A 20,510-nucleotide genomic window follows, 5' to 3' on the forward strand; every position below is an offset into this window, starting at 1 on the left:
AATGCTAGTCAGTACAGCTCCCATGGCACAGATTATACCAAACATTGTCACAGTTCTTGATTCAAAAAGTATCTCTAGCTTGAAAACCTGTAATGATGTAATAATCACTTATCAAAGTGGTTTGATAACAGAACTATAACTGCCTCTGCTGTTCAAAACTAACTAAAACAAACTCGCCAGACTCCTAAAATATACTTTAACTTTCGAAGTTGTATAGTTAGAAGTTGTACTAAACAGACTGCTCCCGTATCCGCTCTAGACCGGATATGCAAAGTACAAAGTGAATTGAGCCCAGTGTGTAACAATGAATACATTTATATTATACTGTATACATATAACTGAGTATATAGATAAATACATCTATATGAATACATTTATATACATATATACATATAAATGACTATATAGATAAATACATCTATATGAATACATTTTATAAACGTGACATCATGTGTGCTGATGTGTTTTGTATCTGCTGAACATCCATTTATTTAAAGTTACTTTTCCATTTGGTACATTTGTGCACAGTCGTACGACGGTGTCGAGCGCCCAAAATAGCAGATCTACAAGCCCACAATGCTTTGCGGATGCGACTCGTTGTGGGCAGTGGTGGAAAGTAAATAAGTACATTTACTTAAGTACTGTACTTAAAGGGATACTTCACTTTCACATAAAATAAACATTTAAAAAATATATTAAAAATAAATGAAAAAAGTAATGGAAAATTCATGGCCCCCTCACGCATTAGAGTGTCCTACTAATGTGTGAGGGGGCCTTTATTTTGCCATAACTTCTTTCATTTTTTTTAAATATTTTTTTTTAATGTTTATTTTATGTGAAAGTGAAGTATCCCTTTTTGAGGTAAGTACAATTTTGAGGTATTTGTACTTTACTTGAGTATTTCCAATTTCCAATACTTTTACCTCTACTCCACTACATCTCAGAGGCAAATATTGTACTTTTACTCCACTACAATTATTTGAAAACTTTAGTTACTAGTTACTTTGCAGATATAAATTATTACATTATAAAACATACATTAACCACTTTAGCCCTATTTTATACATAGGCTGTTTGAAAATAGCAGATCTACAAGCTCACAAATGTAGCTTGTAGATCTGTATTTTCAAACATTTTAGTACTTTTACTTTTGGTACTTTAAGTACATTTTGATACCAATACTTTTGTACTTTTACTCAAGTAAATTCTGAATTCCGGACTTTAACTTGTAACGGAGTACTTCTACATTGCAGTATTGATACTTTTACTTAAGTAAAATATCTGAGTACTTCTTCCACCACTGGTTGTGGGCTTGTAGATCTGCTATTATTTTCATCAGAAAGCTCCATAGGAAAGCTCCTGCTGGTGTCTCCTTCTTCGACACTTAGAAAGAACAAACGGCTCAGTGTCGCCCTCCTGTGGTTCATCGTTGCCTCCACACTCTGTGCTTTGAGTCGCATTGTGACAAGTACTCTATGCAAGTACCCCTCAGTCAAGCTGGCCTCAGGGGCTTCTCAGTGCGACTGTCTCTCTCTGAAGTGCGGCTGGCGTGACCCCAGTCAACCGATAGGGTAGCGTGGTTGAAAGCATATGGTAAAAGTAGGGAGAAAATGGCCATCAATCGGATGAAAATTATTTTCATTGAACAATAAGGAAGATACAGGTACTTTTGAGGGCCCGTACATAATTTTAACATCCGTTGCCATGAAGTAAGCACTTTAAATTTAAAATTTGAACGTTTATGAAGATGTACGGCCGTAAATGGAGAAAGTGCAAACACCAGGTTGAAGTTCATCCATGACGGCATGATATGACAGACAGTCATGTATCAGGGCTTGTCTAATATACAACTTTTTGCATCATTCCGCTGTTTATTTATTTAGCCTACTGTTTTTTTCTCCTTCTTATTTTAAGCCACCACTGTTTCTATTTGTTCCACCATTGCAGTAAAGGGTCAGGTCACCATCGTTGTTGTCATGACTTGTGTCAACATAAGGATGGATCATCATGGGAGACATGGCTGCCAGGGTCAGGTGACTCAGTTCACCATGGTTGTCATGACAACATGTCAACATAAGGATGAATCATGGGAGACACCATGGCTGCCAGGTGTGATCTCTGAGCCAATCCGCTAATAAGCTGATAAATGAACTCACAATGGCATTTCTTCTGAAAGAGTACAACACAACAGTGCAGGTAATTAACAGCCCACGTTCAGTGGTGTAAAGTAACTAAGTACATTTACTCAAGTTCTGTACTTAAGTACAATTTTGAGGATGTTTTACTTTAGTGGAGTATTTCCAATTTTCAATACTTTACTTCTACTCCACTACATCTCAGACTCAGAGGCAAATAGGCCTATTGTACTTTTACTCCTCTACATTAATTTGAAAACTTTACTAGTTCCTTACAAAACATACATTAACCACTTCAGCCCTATTTTCAAGGGATTTTCGTACATTTAAAAAACGACAAACGTATGTTTTCTCATGCCAGTAAAGCGCCTTTGAATTGAATTGAAAAATGATTACAGTATTATGTTGCCTGTAATGTTTTTTGCAGAAAGAAGCGCTATGAAGGCTGGTGGGAACAGAGTGAGCGTCTTTGTGCGCACAAGACCAACCGCACATTTTGCCCAAGATCTCATTGAATACCTACCTGATGGACAGGTGAGATCAAATGGCTTACCCCTATTTGGTTTTATACGGATTCAGAAGATAACATGAAAAAAAAAAGTTTTGTCAGTCAGACAAAGCAATAATTGAAAACGTTAAAAATGATTGGATCTTTAATCACTCATGGCCTATTTTAACAAAACGTAATTTTTCCCATTTACCAATCCTGCCACTGACGTTTTTTTTGTTTTAGTTTTTGTTTCAAATTTGACCCAAAGACCAAGGAGATATGATTGTTTAAAGATCTAGACTCCCATCCACTTCCTTGTTAACTTAAAACTTAAAAATTCTGTATCTCGGCTCCTGAGTACTTTTTTTTTTTGATGAAAAATCTCTGGCAGTGGGCAAACGCGGCCAGCAATAATTGTGGCAGTGAATGAGTTAAAACCGGGAAAGCATCTGTGTCATTTTAGATTTTAGCTATATATATATAGCACATTGGTTGGCTATTAAAAAATAGCAGATATACAAGCTCACAGCGCGTTACTTCGTGCCGTGCTGCGAGCTTGCAGATCTGCTATTTTTGAAAAATCATGAACATTTGTACAAATCTTTGAATAAATATTTTTAAAGCGAACATTTTTAACTAAAATCTTTGCTTCTGGGGGTCCCTGGAACAAAAATATTTTGAGATGGGGGTCCGCGGCCAATTACATATAATTTTGGGGGTCCTTGACATGAAAATGTTTGAGAACCACTGTTATAGAAACAATAGTTTTTCAGAAAACTGTTGTTGTGAAAATCTTAGTTTGCATTATTGGAAAGACAGGAATGGACTGGACCCCTGTCAGCCAACTGCTCTTTGAAATGAGTGTTGCTATTCATTGTTTTCTTGTCATTTCTTCTGTCAGACATTACATGTCTATCAGAAGAAAGGCTCCAGCAGAACGATGGTGGTGAACAACCAGCTAAGTTCTCGGTCCTTCCGGTTGGACGGTGTCCTGCACGATGTGTCCCAGGAGGAGGTGTACGCCCGTGTGGGTCGAGGTGTCGTGCTGGGAGCACTAGATGGCTACAACGGTACTGTATGTCTGTCTGTGGTTTGAATACCTCCAATCAATAGTAGAGTAGCTACCTCAGGCAATGGTGTAAAGTAACTAAGTACATTTTACTTAAGTACTACTTAACTTAAGTACACTTTTCACATTGTCAATACTTTTACTTCTTCTCCACTACATCTCAGAGGCAAATATTGTACTTTTACTCCACTGCAATTATTTGACAGCTTTAGTTACTAGTTACTTTGTAGATTTAGATTATTATTACAAAACACACATTAACCACTTCAGTCCTATAACCACCTCAGTCCTATATATTTTTCAGCCATTTGAAAATAGCCGATCTACAAGCTCGTAGAGCTTGTAGATCTGCTATTTTCAAAGGATTTTTATGAATTTGAAAACTTGTGAAACGGGACATTCTGCGTAACGAGTATTTTTTCATGGTCCACCATGGGTCTATTAAAGTGAAATTGCGTTTGGCTCTGCTTTGCGATAAAAAATTGGGCTCGGTCATGATAGTTTGATATTTCATTTTTTTTTGTAACATAACCGCATATTTTTGGGCATTAATTATAGGCAATCGCTATGGGATATCAAAACTCTTCATCATGCATGTTAATCACATGACTCCAGAGATAATGTGCAGCGGTTTGTTTGAGTTTTGGACAAAATCTGTTGGAGCAGTATAGCAAAAAGTGTGGTTTGGGGAAAATGCTAAATTTGTCCTGTATCTCCGTAGGTACTGTGATGTGCTTTGGGCAGACAGGTTCCGGGAAGACCTACACCATGACAGGAGCCACAGAATCCTACAAGCACAGAGGCATCATTCCACGGGCCCTTCAGGAGGTATCTGAGGCCCTGTTCATCCTGGCAGCCTTAGTCTGAACAGGGCCTTAGACAATGAAATGTACACTATTCTGTCCTCTATTCTAGAGCCCAACTGAAATGTAGATCTGGCCAATATATCTGCCATTATTTTTACTTTTTTTTTTTTACAATATCGGTATCGGCTTTAACAACTTTCAACCTGGTGTTCCTATTTTGGCCATTTCATACTATCCTGTCCTCTATTCTGATGCCCTTGAGAAATGCTCTTCATTGTTTATTGTCACATTGAGACGAAACCCCACTGGTGATGACACTGTGGAGGTGCACATGTCCAGAGAGAGGGGTCTTAATCACGACTACACCATCAGAAGGCCACCCATTTCGGATGCTGTCAATACACTGAATGGGACATTATCACGTTTAATCAGACTATTGATTTAAGTAGGTGAGATACTGACCTACCCGCGTTTAATCAGACTATTGATTGGTCTAAGTATAGGTGAGATACTGACCTACCCACAGGGCTCAGTAGGTGTTTTGTATAAAGTATAGTTTTGGACCGCGACGGAGGTGCGCCGTCTCAACTGAACTTGAGCCACGAGAGGCACCACCTAGCGAGCTAAAGCGAGTAGCTTATTTGAGCCCACTCAGCTCCATCCGAGTTATGTACCGATAGGCACAGAATCGTAAATCATGTTTTGGGGTGAGCGTCTGCCCCAACTTTCATCAACCCACAGAATAAAGACAAAACACCTACTGAGCCCGTCGGTGGGTCAGTATCTCACCTACTTAGACCAATCAATAGTCTGATTAAACGTGATAATGTCCCATTCAGTGCATTGACAGCACCCGAAGCCGGTGGCGAGGCACACAATATGTTCTCTCATGTGATTTAATCCGTCCTCCATTTTATAATAAATGCTTCTATATCTCTTGACCTTCTGTCCCATGCTGCTGCGTTCAAGGTGTTCCAGGAGGTGCAGAGGCGGTCGGACCACGCCTTCTCTGTGCGTCTCTCCTTCCTGGAGATCTACAACGAGACCCTGGTGGACCTGCTGTCCTCCTCGGCGGTACGGGGTCGCCCAGGCCCGGCCGCAGGGGCACCAGCACCACTGGCGGTGGTGGAGGAACCGAGCGGGGGAGGAGGGGTCTCCATCAGAGGACTGTCTCTGCACCCTGTCCACTCTGAAGAGGAGGCCTTCAACCTGCTGTTTGAGGTCTTGTGTGTTGTGTGCTGTGTGTTGTACAGTGGTGTAAAAAGTACTCAGATATTTTACCTAAGTAAATGTAGCAATACCACAATGTAGAAATGCTCTGTTACGTTAAGTAAAATGCCTGTGTTCAAAATGTTACTTGAGTAAAGGTACAAAAGTGTTGCCGTCAAAATATACTTAAAGTACCCAAAAGTAAAAGTGCAAAAATGTTTGAAAATAGCCGATCTACAAGCTCACAACGCGTGAGTGTCAAAATGAGTAAATGACTGTTATTATGTTCTCACTCAGGGAGAGATGAACCGCATCATCGGAGCTCATGCCCTGAACAAGAATTCCTCCAGGTCTCACTGCATCTTCACTGTACATATTGAGGTAATTAATTTATTGGCACTGGTAATTAATTTATCAGCACTTGATTTATGAATATTGAATTATAATATTGAATTGAATATCGTTGCTGTCGGGCAGAAACCTCTTATCTCCATATGCTAACATTTCTGTTTTTGGACATATGATGTTTCCACCTAACAGAGACGATATAGTTAATGGAACTATATGTTTCCATGTTCCACAGTCTCGCTCCCACATTCTGTCCGATGCCAAGTACGTCTCCTCTAAGCTGAATCTGGTGGACTTGGCAGGTTCTGAAAGGCTGGGTAAGACTGGGGTAAGGTTATTTTTTATTGTTTTCTATATATTTGTATATATATATTTGTGTATATATATATATATATAGTGTTGAGTGTCTGTGCAAAACTTTTTTGCAAAAAAAGGTTTTTGTTAAAAATGTCACTTCAAATTAAAAGTTAGATTTACCAAATCAAAGTGATTTTGTTTGATTGATTGATAGATTGATTGATTGAATACTTTATTAACAGTTTGCAAAGACAAGCACAGGGAAGTACAGTTCAAGCAGTGTCCCTTCTCTTCTCTCTTTCCAGTCTGAGGGTCAGGTGGTCAGGGAGGCCATGTACATCAACAGGTCTCTGTCCTTCCTGGAGCAGACCATCCTGGCCCTGGCAGACCAGCACAGAGACCACGTTCCTTTCAGACAGAGCAAGCTCACACACGCCCTCAAAGACTCACTGGGTAAGACTGGCGGAAGCTTCACCACATTCTCCACTGACAATGAATGGGAGAATATTGTCCTTGGGCAGGGGTCTTCAACGTTTTCAGGCCAAGGACCCCCTAGCTGAGAGAGAGATGAAGCAGGGACCCCCTCTATATTGTATAAAATTGTGTTTCAGATTCAACTTTTTTTTATTTACTTTGTCTGCTCTTTTTTCCCCTCTACACCTACACCTCTTTGCCAAAAATAGCCGATCTACAAGCTCTCAACGCCTCGCGCTGCGAGGTGTTGAGAGCTTGTAGATCGGCTATTTTCGGCCAATGTTCCCCTCAGAAAAGGAATTCTAGGGTTCAAGTGTTAAATGTGAAAAAAAACTAAATCCTATCACACAGATTTGGTGGACCCCCTGTAGTAACTCTGAGGACCCCCTAGGGGTCCCGGACCCCCTGCTGAAGACCTGAGTCCTTGAGTCTTTATCACCAGCTTTTAATTCTACCATAGTGAGGCCGAAAGCAAACTTGGTTTTGCGTAAATAATCTTCTGTTGTGTTCTATTCAGACCCGAATTTACAACAACAATACTAGACACAATTCTAGTTAGCCGAGGTTAATTCTCATTAAAGCTGCACTATGTAACTTTCCTCTTCTACCCCGGATTCAAACCCGGTTTCCTGTGCAAGTCCTGACATTTTTACCAGCATTTAATAATTGACACTTTTTACACAAATTCGTGTCAGATCCTGTGTCTAGGTGAGACATGACCTTTGACACGATCTAAATGTCCCAATAGAAGAGCAGGGAGACAAAATACAACCACCCCAATTGTATAAGTTATATTGTATTAACATACTCTACCATACAGATTGGACAAAATTAAATTGTATTCATTAAATAAAAGTGACATAGTGCCGCTTTAACAGCTCTACAGTTTATTACATGCATGACACACTATTTATTGTGTCTTTCTCTGTAGGTGGGAACTGCAACACTGTACTTGTGGCCAATATCTACGGGGAAGCAGCACAGATTGAAGAGACAGTAAGTAACTGTAATGTAAGTTAAACAGATCAAGAAGATGCAAGTAGTCGGAGTAGTGGGATGTCGGAATTATGAGCGCAAACCAAACCCATGATTAGGAGGGATCAATCCATTCTGTATTTGTAGTCATCATCAGGTCACAGAGAAGCAGCATGCCTCCCACCCAGGTTCCACCATTCAAGTGTATCCTAGATCTTTTATACCCTCTCAAAAGTCAACACAACCAGCTGGTCAACCCTCCCAGCACACCCATAATCGGCACTTTAGAAATAGACTAGATTCATGTGAAATCAGCTGTTGATGGTCAGTCCCCACCAGTGTTGATTTCATCGACTAAAACGACGGAAAATGTTCGTCGACTATACCTTTTTTTCACTGACGAAAACAAAATAAAAACTAAGCTATGGCGATATGACTAAATATATGAACAATTTCGTCAACAAATAAAAACTAGACTAAAATGTCAGGGAGGGACTAGTGGAGAAGAGATCCAGTAGAACTAAAAGACAAGTCATTTTATGTTTGGTTGCGCTCGGGTGTTGCGCTCTGAAAATAGCCGATCTACAAGCTCACCGCGACGCGTTGTGAGCTTGTAGATCTGCTATTTTCAGCATGCAACCAAGTGTAAAATCAGCCATTACGACACCATCAAGGCACCGGCAAAATACATTTTAGTCGACTAAATTAACTGTAGATTTAGTCGACTAAAATCACATGATATGTAGTCGACTAAAACTAGACAAAAACTAAAAGATTTCAGATGACCAAAACTAAATGGAATTTTATTCAAAAGATATGACTAAAACTAAATCAAAAATTGCTGTCAAAATCAACACTGGTCCTCACATAGACCCATGAACAAAAGGGTTTACACTCAGCCTGGGATAGGCCTACATGTAAATAGGTTGGTGTGACAACAGCTGTTGTCAGGGAGCTAGGCTCTGCGGGAATCACCTGTCTGTCAGGGGCCCAAGACATCATCCCCCCAGCAGAGAGTATAGGCTGCTACTCAACTTGTACTTTGTACATTAAATTAATCCATACCATAATGATTGTTATATGAATTCTGTCCACCACAATACTAAATCATGATGGTGGTGGTCATGAATATGCTCTTTGCAGCTTTCCACTCTGCATTTCGCCAGCAGAATGAAGCGCGTCCAGAGTGACCCAGCTGTTAACGAACACACAGACCCAGCGGTGAGGACTATTTAACCTTCCCCCACATGTCATCAATTAATGAGTACTGTTTGTGCCAAGTGTTCAGTCGACATTTGTGTTGTACATCAGAGATCAAATGTGTGCCATGTACATAGGCTTAGGGGACATACAGTATCAACATGAAAACGTAAACGTTTTTTTGTGTGTGTGTTTAGCTTCAGATCAAGAAACTTCAGAAGGAGGTTGAAGTGCTGAAACAGAAGCTGTCTATACAGAATACCCTGGTGAGTATTGCTTATACGCTAAACGGATAGTTCACCCAAAAAACTATTTTTCTATTCTATATTAGACTTTTATTGGCTTAGGAATGCGACAAAAACAAAAAAATATGGGGTGACTAATCGATAGAAAGAAAATACATTTTGGGGGTGAACTATACCTTTAACTCAAACATTTTAGTTAATTGAATGATTTGAAATGCTGACATTCCGAGTGTGAACCCTTCTTCACCATGCAGGCCAACCAACCTGGCAACCCTTACGACACGCTGTCCGAGGCCCAGGTCGCCGAGATCCGCTGTCAGGTGCAGAGGTACCTGGAGGAGGGAAGCCTGGAGGAGATCAGTGTGAGAGAGAGAGCAGACATGACATCCACCCTCTGTCACATCATTGTCTCATATCTCTGTTGTCGGGCAGAAAACAACTACAGTATGTCCCAAAATATAAACTTTTCAGGAAATTGAAAAAAAAAAAGTTTTGAATCCATTAAGGGAAAGCACCGGGAAAGCATCATTTTTAGATTTATTTGTCTATTAAAAAAATAGCAGATATACAAGCTCATAGCGCGGCACCGAGTGCCGCGCTATGAGCTTGTATATCTGCTATTTTGGAAAAATCGTGAACATTTGTGCAAATCTTTGAATATATATTTTAAAGTTAATATTTGTAACTCAAGTTAAGAGATTGGAGTTAAGAGGTTTGAACGACAGTTTGAGGATCCAATGGAGTTGAGGTTTAGTCAGAAGCGCTTTTTAATACCTTTCATTGGTTAAATATTTGTAAAACCCACACACAGACGTAAAGAGTGTTCAATAGCACTGATTTATTAAAGAAAATAAAAAAGTAGAAAAACAGAGATGGTTGGTTTCTGCCCGACAGCGACGATATACTTAATAATATATGTCTGTGTCTTTACTGTCTTCACATCTTTTCAATGTCCATTTGTTTCTTTCTCTTTCCATGGAATTACAGATTATAAGTGTCAGACAGCTCCATGAAGTGTTTGCCCACTTCAGACTCGCTGTGCAGTGAGTGTTGTGCTCCCAACAAACAGTTCACACTTCACATTCATAAACTCACATTCAGAATTGTGGGCAAAAACTCTTTGGCCAATAGAGAAAGTGGCGTGTGTGCGTGCGTGCGTGCGTGTGCGCCAAAGGTTATTATAGTTAACGAAAACTAACAAAATAACGAAAACAACATTTTTAAAAACATTTTCGTTAACTGAACTGGATGGTTGGTGGTTCATCTATAACAATTTCTTTTATAAAAAAAAAATTTAAATGCCATCTTTTCTTAAGTTTTTATTACACAATACTTACCTTTTCAATCCTGCACCTGACAAATAACCCAAAGTATGAAAAAGAACTAAAACTAATAAAAAACTAACTAAAACTATAAGCATTTTCAAAAATCAAAACTAATAAAAACTAGCAAATCCGCTCTAAAAAACGAATTAAAAACAAAGAAAAACTAAACTAAAATGAAAAATCCCAAACTATTATAACCTTGGTGTGTGTGTGTGTGTGTGTGTGTGTGTGTGTGTGTGTGTGTGTGTGTGTGTGTGTGTGTGTGTGTGTGTGTGTGTGTGTGTGTGTGTGTGTGTGTGTGTGTGAGAACAGGGAACACGAGCAGAGAGCGAGAGATCTGCTGCATCAATCCCACAGCTTGGTGGACGATCGCGAGAGCGCAGTTGCTGCTGACAACAAGGTCAGTCAATGTTCAATTCAACGATAAGGATAATGGGTGGTTAACATCCCCATTGCATTGTTCTATTCATTGAGACAGAACAGAATAGAAGGAAAGGTGAGAGGGAGACAGCAATAGCCAGGAGAGGCCCATATACAGTATGTGAGCCCAGAGGGCCCCCCCTATTGAATTAGCATGAATGTGTCCCATTTTATTCTATTCAATGACAGGCTGACTATACTTTGTAGTGAAGCGTCACATTTGATAGACGTTTGACTGGATCAGTGTTCATTTTGACAGCACATTTGGATTTAGTTTAGTCATAGTTTTATGACTAACATATAATTTAGTTTTGGTCCTATTTTAGTCATCTGAAAAGTTTTAGTTTTAGTCTAGTTTTTGTCGACTAAATATAAGATTTTGATTTTGATTTCACAGTTAATTTTGTCGACAAAAAAATATTTTGCCGGTGCCTTGATGGCGTCGTAATAGTGGGGCAGTTAAGCAAACCAATTGTGCATTTTATGATAAAAGCATGAAACTTTCAGGATATCATCTACATACCCCAAGGTTTGATTTCAGACGTGGAAGCACTTTCAGATTGACCTCTGGTGACCTTGAGCGGTCATTGACCTCAGAATTGCATTTTTGCCCCATTATTCTCCATTATAATAAAATATATGCCTGTTAAAATGACGGTTTTGTTCTAATAAATGAAAAATGAAACCTAATAGTCACTCTACAGAAATGGTGATTATTACTATTATGATAGTTCTGTTATGACATTGTTATTATGACATTAAAAACATCTAGGAGAGAGAGAGAGCAGCTGTAAAATAAAGAAAAACAACATTGGTAAGAAAGTGCTAATGCATTCAAAGTGCAATATTGGTACAATACTATTCAAAGGTGCTATTCATCTCATGTTGGCTTTGGTTTTGGGGGCAGTATATGGTGAGCGTAGTGGGCAGATAAGCCCATATATGGAAGGTATTGTGCATTTTATGAAAGAAGCATGAAACTTCCTACAGTGTTTCTATATATCATGAAGTTTGTTTTCAGACGTGGAAGCATTTCTGAATTGACCTTTGAAACTTGTCAGAGGCTGTACACATTTTGGGCTGTCAAACCATGTTTGAAACACCCATAAGGCCCATGTTAAACCCAGAAATGTTGTTTCCTGTAAACCTTTATGATTAAAATGTCATCTATAGGCTTAGCAGATTTAGTTTAAGCTTGATTCCTAAAAGTTGCATATTGGGCAATTTCTGTAATAAGCAGAATCAGCAAATTAATCGCTTAATGAGCAAATTGCCTGGAAATGACTAACATTTTGCGTTCAGTTAACTTAGAAAGGTGACTTAAGAGTCAAAGTCCATGTTTGTGATGTCCAGAAATGCATCTATTATCATGGTGAAGTCATGCAACCTTACCTCATTTGCACAATTTGCATAAAGTATGCAATAATTAGGCCATGTTTTAGCTTGTAGCCAATTTAGAAAGAGACTAAGTCTATTTTTGAATGTCCAGAAATGAATCTCTTGCCAAAACATTTTTTTTTATCTTGATGCATGTCCATGTATTGATTCTCCACCTTCTCACCTTCTCACCTACCTACTCCCAATGAGCAGGTAGGGGTATTGTATGTTTCCTCTACCATCGGTGTGTGAATGTATGGGTGAATGTGAAGTACATTGTAAAGTGCTTTGAAGAGTCAGGAAGACTAGTAAGGTGCTATTTAAATGCAGTCCATATACCATCATCCATCCCAGCATGATGCCCACTGGCACTCTGATGACATTCCTTAGTTGCAGTGGAACATTGATGAACATTTCTGGGATAAAAGCATTTCTTGCGGTGGCATCGCCTTCATTCTCAATGGTAAATCCTGGACAAAATACACTGTGCTTATCGGATGCTTGTGGTTGTCCTCCTCCAAGAACCTGTTAGGATGTGATACTGTCTCCTACCCTGTGAGAAGGGCAAGGTATGTGCTTAAAGTACTCGTAGAAAGTACCATGACTAGTCTCAATACAGTGCTTGGGGAACTTGATGCCACGCACAGTGACCTAAAAGATACCGATGCAGAGTTCTTCTTCGCATTGTATTGACAGACAAATATGATTCTGCACACAGTATACTGCAAGTTCATCTGCAGGTCATGTTGTGGAAGGCTGCAGATCAGAGCGAGCCACCTGCAGAGGAAAGAGACGCTGTTTACTCCCAGGCAATGGCTCCATCTGCAGCTGCAGAGCATTGAAGGCATGCAGCGAAATTAACTGCAGACACCATTCTGTAAGACTATGTAAGTGTGAAGGAGGTGAGGTCCACTACAACCCATTCACAAGAAGGGGGGCCATAGCTGAATGAGTAGAGAGGCCACCTGGGAAACAGAAGGTCCCAGGTTCGATTCCCAGCCCTGACAATGTGTCGGGGTGTACATAAGCAAGACCCTTAATCCCTAACGTCTGATTTCATGTCTGACCACTTGAGCAGCAATAACCTTACTGAAGCAGAAGTCTGAGAGGAGGGCTGTGGACAGTTGCCTACCAGTGACATCATCAGTAGGCAGGTTTGGTCATTTCAAACAAGATTTAAGTGTTTTCATTTTATTTTTGGGCGCTGTAGCCGCCCCTATAAGTGGGGTTGGGACACCTCATTAGTACACCCTTCGCTGTACTGTGATTGGCTCATAATTAGTACACCCCTAGCATTAGTACACCCCTAGCTGTACTGTGATTGGCTGACTCTATTGGCTGACTCTATTCAGCACTGTGATTGGCTAGCGAGACACATGATGACATTAATAACCTAGAAATACGACTATGCACTTAAAAAAAAAAGTGAGCTTCCATAACTGTGATGACCACTATGATGACCACACCGCCCACTTCACGCTGGGTGGGATTTTTTTATTAATGCGAGAACAATGGCTTCTATTATAGCATGCAAACTTTCCAGGAATAGAAAGCCTGCAGTTTATATTAGCTTGGATTCCCCATTGATGTCATTGGTAGACAGGCTTCTGACAGAAATTGTACCATATTATCTCAAACCATATCCTTGAGCTCCTGCCATCTGGTAGGAGGTTTAAGAGCATCAGGAGTCGGGACAAGCACCAGCATGCGGTCCAACAGTTTCTTCCCCCAAACCATCAGAACCCTAGCCTCGGAAACCCATGCCTTTTTTTTTGTTTCAAAAGAAAAAAAGGCTGGGCGAACCATGCAGGAACGCTGGTCTTAGGACCTTGTTATCTCCTAACCAATCAGAGTGCAGAGGGGCGTCGCTCTACATTTTGTGACGTCAGCGTGCTCCGTGCACAGGCCGGGGGGGGGGGAGGGAAGGGGGGAGGGGAGGGGGGAGGGGAGGGGAGGTGGGGACATAGATTGGTGAAGCAATAGGAAGCGCCGCAGGAATCCCTGCGGCTGGGTTTGGATCCGCCCTTCAAGACCATCGATTGGGCTCGTTCTTTCAGTCTATCAGAACCCTGAACGCTCACTGCCCCCAAAACCAAAACCAACATCATGAGATGAATAGCACCTTTGAATAGCATTGTACCTATATTGCACTTTGAATGCATTAGCAATTTCTTACCAATGTTGTTTTTCTTTATTTTACTGCTGCTCTCTCTCTCCTAGATGTTTTTAATGTCATAACAATGTCATAACAGAACTATCATAATAGTAATAATCACCATTTCTGTAGAGTGATTATTAGGTTTCATTTTTCATTCATTAGAACAAGACAGTAATTTTAAAAAGCATATATATTATTATAATGGAGAATAATGGGGCAAAAAGTGGGAAAAATGCAATTCTGAGGTCAATGACCGCTCAAGGTCACCAGAGGTCAATCTGAAAGTGCTTCCACGTCTGAAATCAAACCTTGGGGTATGTAGATGATATCTTGAAAGTTTCATGCTTCTATCATAAAATGCACAATACCTTCCATATAATGAGCTTAACAGCTGTACTATAATGGCTGATTTTACACTTGGTTGCATGCTGAAAATAGCAGAGAGAGAGGCTATTTTCAGAGCGCAACACCCGAGCGCAACCAAGCACAACATGACTTGTCTTTTAGTTCTAGTGGATCTCTTCTCCACTCGTCCCTCACTAACATTTTAGTCTCGTTTTTATTTGTTGACGAAATTGTCAATATATTTAGTCTTAGTTTTAGTCATCATAGCTTAGTTTTTATTTAGTTTTTGTCAGTGAAAAAAGGTAGTCGACGAACATTTTTCGTCATAGTTTTAGTCGATGAAATTAACACTGGACTGGATGCCATCGCATAATAAACCTTTTCCAGCCACGGGAGTCCCAAGGCAGTGTGGGGAAGCTGGAGAGCAGTGGCTTTGGGGTCGGGGTGGCGGCTCCATCAGAGAGACACGTTCGCCCCCCGTCTGTGAGCAAGGTCAAAGCCAAGAAGACCAAAGATGCAACAGCAGCAACGACAAGGTGATTAACAGGTTGGAGAATCTAAGAGAGGAAAGAAATGTAGTGGCAACACTCTAGTAGTATAACGTAACACCTAATTCAGTGGTTCTCAAAGTGGGGGTCGTTGAGGGGGTTCCGGGGGTCCCCTGCCAAATGATCGATACTAGGAACCAAATGGTCAACTATGTGTCTGTAACTCTGAGAGTGTTAACTCTCAGAGTTACATTAACACTGATTACAGTGTTGATTTGGGGGGGTCCCAGAGATACAAATGTTATCAAATGAGGGTCATTTAACCTGTTAAGACCGGGAAAGCATCTGTCATTTTAGATTTGAACACATTGAGTGCCAGGTACTATGCATCCAAATCATCAGAGTGCCAGTGTTTTTAATCGTGTTTTGACGATCTTGTACCGCTTTGGAATGTACCCTAAAAACAACAGTGATCAGATGGAAGTGCACATCTTTAACACAGTGTCCTTACGCTGGATGAAGTTCCCCCAGTGACAACTGGGAGAGGACGACCTCTCCTCGAGGTTCCTTGCATGCACTCCGGCCACACAGCTGTGCTGATAGAAGATATCATCTACATCTGGGGAGATGATATCTATGCCTTCGATGTCGACACCCACCGATTCATGCCCACGGTTTCTGGGACTGTTCCAGAGGGGAGGCGGGCCCACTCAGCCTGTGTCTTGGGGAAGGTCATGTATATCCATGGAGGATTCAAACCACTGACTGGAAGCACTAATGACATCTACAAGTTGGACACCGCCACAATGGTCTGGTCTCTAATTAACTCCAGAGGCACTCCACCACCTGCTACATCATACCACTCCACCGCCATCATCGGGACAAAGATGTTTTTATTTGGGGGGCTATGGGCCCCAGCCGTGTGTCTACAACAACAACATCAGAGTGTTTGACACAGAGACCAACTGCTGGCTGAGCACACCCTCTGCACAGCTTCTTCCAAAAGCGCGTTTGGGTCATTCAGCCTTTGCCTACAATGGAGAGCTGTACATATTTGGTGGCCGCCACATTATACAGAGCTTCAATGATCTATGAAAATTCAATCCAGAGACCCTCTCCTGGAGGAAGGTTGAGCCCAAGGGGAAAGGCCCGTGTTCAGGGATGTCTTGGATGTGCTGTTGCATGGTGGGAGATCGTGTCATCCTCTTTGGAGGAGAGATGGAGGAGGATTCAGATGACCTCTATATCTTAGACTTGAGTCCTAGTCTGAACTAGCGGTTATTCAGTATGGTCTGGAGCAGTCTGAACTCCCACATAACATCAGGTGGGAACTGGCAGCCATAACTACCAACAGCCACTGATGATGATGATGGCAGAGAACATGTTCCAGACAGTAGAACATAAGAAAGAAAGGAAGATTACTGCAAAGACTGTGTGTGTGTGTGTGTGTGTGTGTGTGTGTGTGTGTGTGTGTGTGTGTGTGTGTGTGTGTGTGTGTGTGTGTGTGTGTGTGTGTGTGTGTGTGTGTGTGTGTGTGTGTGTGTGTGTGTGTACTTGTCTTGCTATACGTGCAAGTAGGGGTGGGACGATACGAGTAACTCACGATTCTTTACTCTGACGATATTTAGCCCTCGATAACGATGGTATGATTTCTTTGATAATTGATATGTTGTAAGAAATTTCACCTACGACACATAACTATATCTGTAAATGAAGAAGCGAAAATTACCATTAAAAAAGTCTAAAATCTGGAATTGTGCATTTATTACCAAAGCTTAGAAGATTCCCATCACTAAAATCTCTTGTGCAAATTACTTTTACACGACAAAATATATACCGTATATAAAGCTGGACACTGGACACTTCAAGTCTACTTCAATACAACAAAATGTAAATTTTTGGCATCAGGTCTAAATGTGTTTTTTTTTTAAAGGGTTATAAATCCTTCTTAGAATCTCCCTTCTTTTGTGACTGTTTTGATTGTCCTAGCCAAAGCAAGAAACAGGCAGCAGAGGGAGGAGGCCCTGTGTTGGAACAGCCAGTGGAGACCATGCAGAATCCTGCCCACTCACACACACATGAGAAGGAACAGCAGAGCCATGAAGCTGACACAGAGAGCCAGGACACACAGGAACCACAGACCACCAGGCCTGAGTATAGGAGCCATTGTTCATTTCATCGACTAAAACTATGACGAAAAATGTTGATCGACTACCTTTTTTTACTGACGAAAACTAAATAAAAATAAAAAGACTAAATATATTGACAATTTCGTCAACAACTAGACTAAAATGTAAAAAAGGACGGACTAGAGGAGAAGAGATCCAGTAGAACTCATTTTTTGTTTGGTTGCGCTCGGGTGTTGCGCTCTATAGCTGATCTACAAGCTCACAACGCGTCACAGTGCGACGCGTTGTGGGCTTGTAGATCTGCTATTTTCAGCATACAACCAAGTATAAAATCAGCCTTTACGACGCCATCACGGCACCGCCAAAATACATTTTAGTCGACTAAATCAACTGTAGATTTAGTCGACTAAAATCTTATGATATTTAGTCGACTAAAACTAGACTAAAACTAAAACTTTCAGATGAGTAAAATATGACTAAAACTAAACAAAATTTCTATGACTAAACTAAATCAACATTTGCTGTAAAAATGTACACTGATCCCAAGCCTGTATAATCTGCTGTCTCCTCCTCTCAGCTCCCCTCCACCCAAAGCGGAGGCCTTTGAGGACTTCAAGGTGGAGCAGGGCAGTGAGCTCAACCGACTCCTGAAGGAGAACAAGGCCAGGCTGGTGGAGCGGCGCGCCCGCCTGCGACAGCTCACTGACGAGGTCAACGCAGCCAAGAGAGAGATCGACCGCACGACGCTGTCCATTCGACAATACAACGACTGGAGAGCGTCTCAAAGTACTTTTCCGATTCTACAAATGCCTTCAATGTTTTCATGCCAAGGACCCCCAAAATGATATGTATTTGGCCGTGGACCCCCCATCTGAAAATGTTTTTCAAGATATTTGAAAAATGTTCAAATATTGCAGATGTACAAGCTCGAATTGACGCGCTGTGAGCTTGTAGATCTGCTATTTTTGAGAACCACTGTTCTAAATCATAAGAGTTTTCAGAAAAAAACGTATGTTGCTATATATATATATATACTGTACATATAGCTAAAATCTAAAATGACACAGATGCTCTCCCGGGTTTTAATGGGTTAACCACTGTTATTGTGATTAAGAGGAATTTGCAGGGAGGCAATCAAAAGTAATTTCCTATCTACAATGAGGATTTGTAATCATGCTTATTAGATTTACAGTACATCACTAGACGTTTCCCCATTACCCCCCGTTCCCTGTTACCCCTGTGTGTGTGTGTGTGTGTGTGTGTGTGTGTGTGTGTGTGTGTGTGTGTGTGTGTGTGTGTGTGTGTGTGTGTGCGTGTGCGTGTGCGTGCGTGCGTGCGCTGTAGGTCAGTTTGTGAGTGAGGAAGGGGACCTGGTGCTGGACGAGCCAGAGGTCACCCTGATGCTGCGTCTCAGAGAGCTGAAGGCTGAGTACCGTCAGAGGTTCGAGGAGCTGAGCTCCACCAGGACGGAGGTCAACTACTGCAAGCATCTGGTGGAGCAGTGCAGGGTGCGCCTCCTTGCCGGTCAGTTCTACTCAATGGAAACAAGGACCCCGTAGCTGAGAGAGAGATGAAGCAGGGACAGCCCCCCCCCCACTACATATGTATAACATTGTGTTGCAGATTAAACCTTTTCATAGAGTTCATAGAGAGCTTCATAGACTATCAGTGTTGTGTGACTGTGAATTAATTTTATTTCACTTACTGTAAACCCTCAATACTTACTTAGTAATCTTGACCGTTGACTCTGTACTTGGTCTGCTCTTTTTTCCCTCTGCAGTGCACCAAACCTCTTTGCCAAAAAAATAGCCGATCTACAAGCTCACAACGCCTCGCAGAGCGAGGTGTTGTGAGCTTGTAGATCTGCTATTTTTGGCGAATGTTCCCCTCAGAATAAGTGATTCTGGGGTTGAAGTGGTTGATGTAAAAAAGAAAATCACACAAAGATTTGGCGGCCCCCCTGTAGTAACTCTGACGACCCCCTAGGGGTCACGGACCCCCTGTTGAAGACCCCTGAGGGTTTACCCCCCCCAAAAGAAATGTGCCTATGATCCATATTTGCTCTTTTTGAGATGACATTCTATACTACCTTCTCCCACATGTGTTCCAGACTTTGAGAGTTGGTACAATGAATGTTTCCTGCTGTCTGAGGGGGTTCAGGCCGTGCTGAGGACAGGAGGAGGGCCCATCCAGCCTGGACTCATACCTGTGGACAGAGCCCTGGCCCTGGTGAGTCTGCTTCAGTGATGGAACTACTTTGGAACTCCTGGTATGAACAATAAATGAAACACACAGTGGTCATCAACAGCGCAGCAGCAGCAGCAGCATAGAGAAAATAATTCATATAAAACACAAAAAATATATTTATCCTTTACAAGGGAGCTCTCATACACCTACTGAATGCATTATACTAACTGTAAAGCAGTGGCGAGGGTGTCTTGAGTGACCTGGAAACTCAGGCGCCACTTGCAAAATGAATAATTCACTGAGGTAATCCTGTGTTCTCAGGAGGAGGACGACCACGATCATTTCGTGCGGCTGCAGTGTGAGGTGATGGCAGACAGTCCTAGCGCCGTGTCCTTCTATAACGCACACCACAAGACTGTGCAAAGGGTGGGTGGGTTGCCTCCTTCTCAGGTTATACTGTACCTGTAATATACTGAATGATTCATGTCATAGACCACAATAGTGGTCCAGTGGTGACTGAGAACTTTAATCCATGTTAATGTCTTATCTCTACAGCGATACAACAGAGCCTTATCTCAGTCTCCAGTACTAAGGAGCTCCTCCAGGGGTCCCGGACAGAAAAGACTGCCTCCGATTCTCCCTGTCACTTAAAGAGAGGTCTGTGTGTGTGTGTGTGTGTGTGTGTGTGCAGCAGGCAGACGGCAATAAAAGGTCCCTAAATGATGGACCCATTTTGTTTTCATACCTTTTCATCAGATTCTGGATTGACATTATGCAAATGTAATCATTATATGTGCATGTGTGTACTACTTATTCTCTATAAGAATTTCAAA

General features: G+C 41.4%; 1 protein-coding gene across 1 annotated transcript; it reads left to right on the forward strand.

Moving 5' to 3' along the window:
- Positions 1-2,573: 2,573 nt before the first annotated feature.
- kif9 (kinesin family member 9) lies at positions 2,574-20,328 on the forward strand (the record flags this gene model as incomplete). Its single annotated transcript, XM_080417544.1, has 18 exons — positions 2,574-2,669; positions 3,527-3,695; positions 4,416-4,522; positions 5,470-5,721; positions 6,007-6,090; positions 6,293-6,385; positions 6,660-6,807; positions 7,760-7,824; positions 8,947-9,024; positions 9,201-9,269; positions 9,503-9,610; positions 15,261-15,409; positions 17,351-17,515; positions 18,068-18,276; positions 18,835-19,014; positions 19,601-19,719; positions 19,999-20,103; positions 20,233-20,328. 18 exons carry the CDS (start codon positions 2,574-2,576, stop codon positions 20,326-20,328), a joined length of 2,292 nt encoding a protein of 763 aa, XP_080273670.1.
- Between the last annotated feature and the right edge of the window lie 182 nt (positions 20,329-20,510).

Source organism: Gymnoscopelus braueri (assembly GCF_963280865.1).
Source record: "Gymnoscopelus braueri genome assembly, chromosome: 21".
Lineage (NCBI taxonomy): Eukaryota > Metazoa > Chordata > Actinopteri > Myctophiformes > Myctophidae > Gymnoscopelus > Gymnoscopelus braueri.